The 3,203-nt window shown below is 54.9% G+C and overlaps 2 protein-coding genes across 2 annotated transcripts in view; both read right to left on the reverse strand.

Moving 5' to 3' along the window:
- Nucleotides 1-148: 148 nt before the first annotated feature.
- VDBG_03844 (predicted protein) lies at nucleotides 149-1,083 on the reverse strand (the record flags this gene model as incomplete). The annotated part of the gene is made up of 3 exons (XM_003005845.1): nucleotides 149-294; nucleotides 371-420; nucleotides 779-1,083. 3 exons carry the CDS (start codon nucleotides 1,081-1,083, stop codon nucleotides 149-151), a joined length of 501 nt encoding a protein of 166 aa, XP_003005891.1.
- Nucleotides 1,084-2,779: 1,696 nt separating this feature from the next.
- VDBG_03845 (predicted protein) overlaps nucleotides 2,780-3,203 on the reverse strand; it is a gene marked incomplete at both ends in the record, with an annotated part of 2,453 nt that continues 2,029 nt past the window's right edge. Inside the window, one exon of the mRNA XM_003005846.1 lies at nucleotides 2,780-3,130. Coding sequence (XP_003005892.1) covers nucleotides 2,780-3,130 — 351 coding nt within the window. The remainder of the gene's footprint in view (nucleotides 3,131-3,203) is intronic.

Raw genomic sequence — 3,203 nt, forward strand, 5'->3', positions numbered from 1 at the left:
CCAAGGTACCAGCAAGAGGTCATAGTAGGACAGCAGGGAGAGATTTTTTTGGAAGCAGCGGACGGAAGGATACGTAAACAATGTTTCTGCTCTCCCCTCTCGGATTCCTCTTTTCTCACCAGCATTATTCCGCCATGGGCAGAGGTAGTCAGTTCTTGTTTCGCGATTGCGGCTCGTCAATCACTTCGCCTCTTATGGACTCCTCATTGACGAAGGGACCTCGCTTGGCCTTGGTCGGATCGAGTCTGGCCCACATCCCACGGAGCTCCCGTCGGCTCCAGATGGCGCCCAATTCTGAATCCAGTAGCTAACATCGCACTACCAGACTGGGCTTGATCAACAAAGATCCATCCTACCCGAGCTAGCTTACCCCCAACTGGATGGCTGGCTTGCTGGCTTGCTGGCCAAGCTGGCCTACGCCTCAAACACCAAACACCAAACACCAGGCTCTAGAACGGCGAGTCCCCTGAGACCGCCCTGCATTTGTCAACGCCCGTCCGTTCTTGTCGCTCTGTAACGCCTGGGCCGCACGGCCACAGGACCACACTGACGATCCTCCGTGCGTGTCTCGGATGCTCCGCTCCTACAGGTTACTCCCAGCCAAAACATTCTCCAATTCACCATTTTGTACAAGAACCGCAGCTGGAGAAGCAATCTTAACGATGACGGAACGGGGAGCGAGAGTGGGAGGGGAAAAAAAGTCAGTTGCTCAATTGGTATCACTGAAACTCCAAACCATGCTGGAAGGTCATGACGCAGTAGCGCCTACTTGACATACCGCCTCACAACCTCTTCTCCTGGACTGAAGTGCATCCAAACTTCGTCTCCACGGTCCCAGTCCACTAGGCCCTCAGGCTTTTCGTCGCTTCTCTCACGCCACAGTGACCACCTCTTCTGCCGGAACCAGCCACGCGCCCGCCACGACACTTCATTGTCAACCTTAAGCCGCACTGCAATCCATTCGTCTGACGGACGATGCTCTTGTCCCATTGCAGCCTCGGGGTCCGCCGGCGCTTGCATTGTCTTGAGGATCTGTTCGTCCACCCACATGTCATTGGCCGACTGCTCCCTAGGCAGCGTCATCTTCAGAAACTCGAGCGACGGCGCCACCGTCAAATGTATTGCCCGCGGCGGGTTGACCACTGTCTTCGCCAGCAGGTCCATCCACGTCGAATAGAGCACAGCAAAGTCTGTCTGAGACAGGTGAGTCGAGCCTCGGATCGTGAGCATTCACGTCAACGTCGCCGGGTTCTCCTCGCGCGCCTCGTGGCAGAGGTCCACCAGCCGCTCAAAGTTTTCCTGCCGGCGGTGCATGAAGGCCTCTGATCCGATAGACAGAAGCGGCTTGCTGATCCGGCCCTTCCCCGCCGCCGGTGTTGCTGGAACCCCCGCATCAAGAATGATCCCCTGTCCAATCCACGTTAAAGAGGATTTCCGGAGACACTGTACTGTTGTCGCACCGCCAAAAGAGTGGCGCATGGCAGTCACGTTGTTTGTAAACATGCGTACTGTCCAGTCGTCCCATCGGATTCCACTCAGGCCTTGTAAGCTTGACGCGACGCTGCCCTGGCGGCGCAGATTAGTTGCGGACACCTCACTGCCCTTTCCGTCATTGATGAGGCTCATAACGTGAAAAGCTTCCTCCATCTCGGCTATCCTCATATAGATCTGTGCCGTTCTCAGCTCCGTGTCGACACCGCGAACGTTATGAGGTGACGTATCCTGCGCATTGTCTTAGGGGAAGAAAAAGTCGACACAGTAGTGCTGCGGCGACTACAGTTTAGTGCTCTTGCTTTTCTGCAACTCTCCACTCATGTCAGATACATTGAGGTTTGCCTCTGAATTGGTTTCAGACATTTCTTGCTCTCCCGGCAGGTTGGCATATGTCCTGGCGCCACTGCCGTCCCGATGTTCCACAGCAATCACCATGAACCCGTAGCTCGCCAGTTCACCACAGATGAAACTGTAGATAGTTCTCGACCCATACAGCCCGTGGCTGAAGATGATAATCGTGAATCTCGGCCTCTGTCATCTGCCAGGCGAGACCCCGTCAGTAGCCATCGTATTCCGTGGCCACTGCGTCGCGAGCCTGGCATTTCGAAAAGCGGGAAGTTTGGTGAACATGCTGGTTATGGCCAGATAACCTGTTTACCAGTGCGTGGGGGCTGTTCATGAACTTGGCGTAACCCTTTGCTGTCTGGATTCGGGGCCTGTATAATAGGGAAGGGCGTGTAGAACGCTCACGGGAACTCTTGGGCGGACGAATAGCGGTGCCCACGCTCACATTCACGATCCGCGCTCAGAAGACCTGCAAGATGCCAGTGTCGCAAAGCTATGTATCAACAACGTCACGCTGTCTCGAACCCTAAGGACGGATTGATGCTCATGGCTGTTCCGATGTCTATGATATCCTGTTGCTCATCAACATGAGTACGTGGTAGGTGAATGCCTGGGACTTAGCAGCTGTGTGATGAATGCATTCGTAAGCTGCTTCATCCCTGATCGATTCCAAGCACATCTGTTATCGCCCCGTTCAGCATGAACGCAGCACAGTACATTCCCTCCTCGAGAAAGTATTTCAGGCTAGTACGTTTGATCGAACGGGTCTAAGGTTGAACTACAAATATAGTGGTCTCACAGATATGGAGACAATGGCAAAAAACACCCCCCCCAAACTTTGTCGCTCCCTTGAAGCACTTTCTGTCCAGGCGGTATCCATTCATAGCCGAACTCCGGAGGCAGACTGCTCGTGAGCCCGTCTCTCAACTAAAGTATTCTGTTATGCAATCGCAGCCCTGCAGGAACTGGCTGCCGCTATTCTGCGTTTCGTTTGCTGTCTGGTCTCGCGCCGTGGGATGCTAGGTGGCCGTTTACGTTTGCCAGCGCGGCGCTGTTCAAGCTGGCTGCGCCCCTGGGGCTCTTCAGTCTCGTTACCGCCGTCGCCCTCCCCTCCCTTGTCCTCGCCGCCAGCCATGTCATCTGCCATTTTCTTGGCAGCTTCTTTCTCTTTCTTGACGCCCGGAACCTTCTGCAACACCTTGATCAACTCACCAAAGACCGAACCCGCAGGTGCCCTTCGCTTCACAGCCTTTGCGACGCTCAGCGCGTCCCGCAATGTCTGAAGCTCCTTCTGCGTTAATGGACTCGAGCCACCCGCTTCGCTTTGGCGCGTGAGGCTCTCTCATTGAAAATCTGGCTGCTGA

This window comes from Verticillium alfalfae, genomic scaffold (assembly GCF_000150825.1).
Source record: "Verticillium alfalfae VaMs.102 supercont1.4 genomic scaffold, whole genome shotgun sequence".
In the NCBI taxonomy this organism is placed as follows: Eukaryota; Fungi; Ascomycota; class Sordariomycetes; order Glomerellales; family Plectosphaerellaceae; genus Verticillium; species Verticillium alfalfae.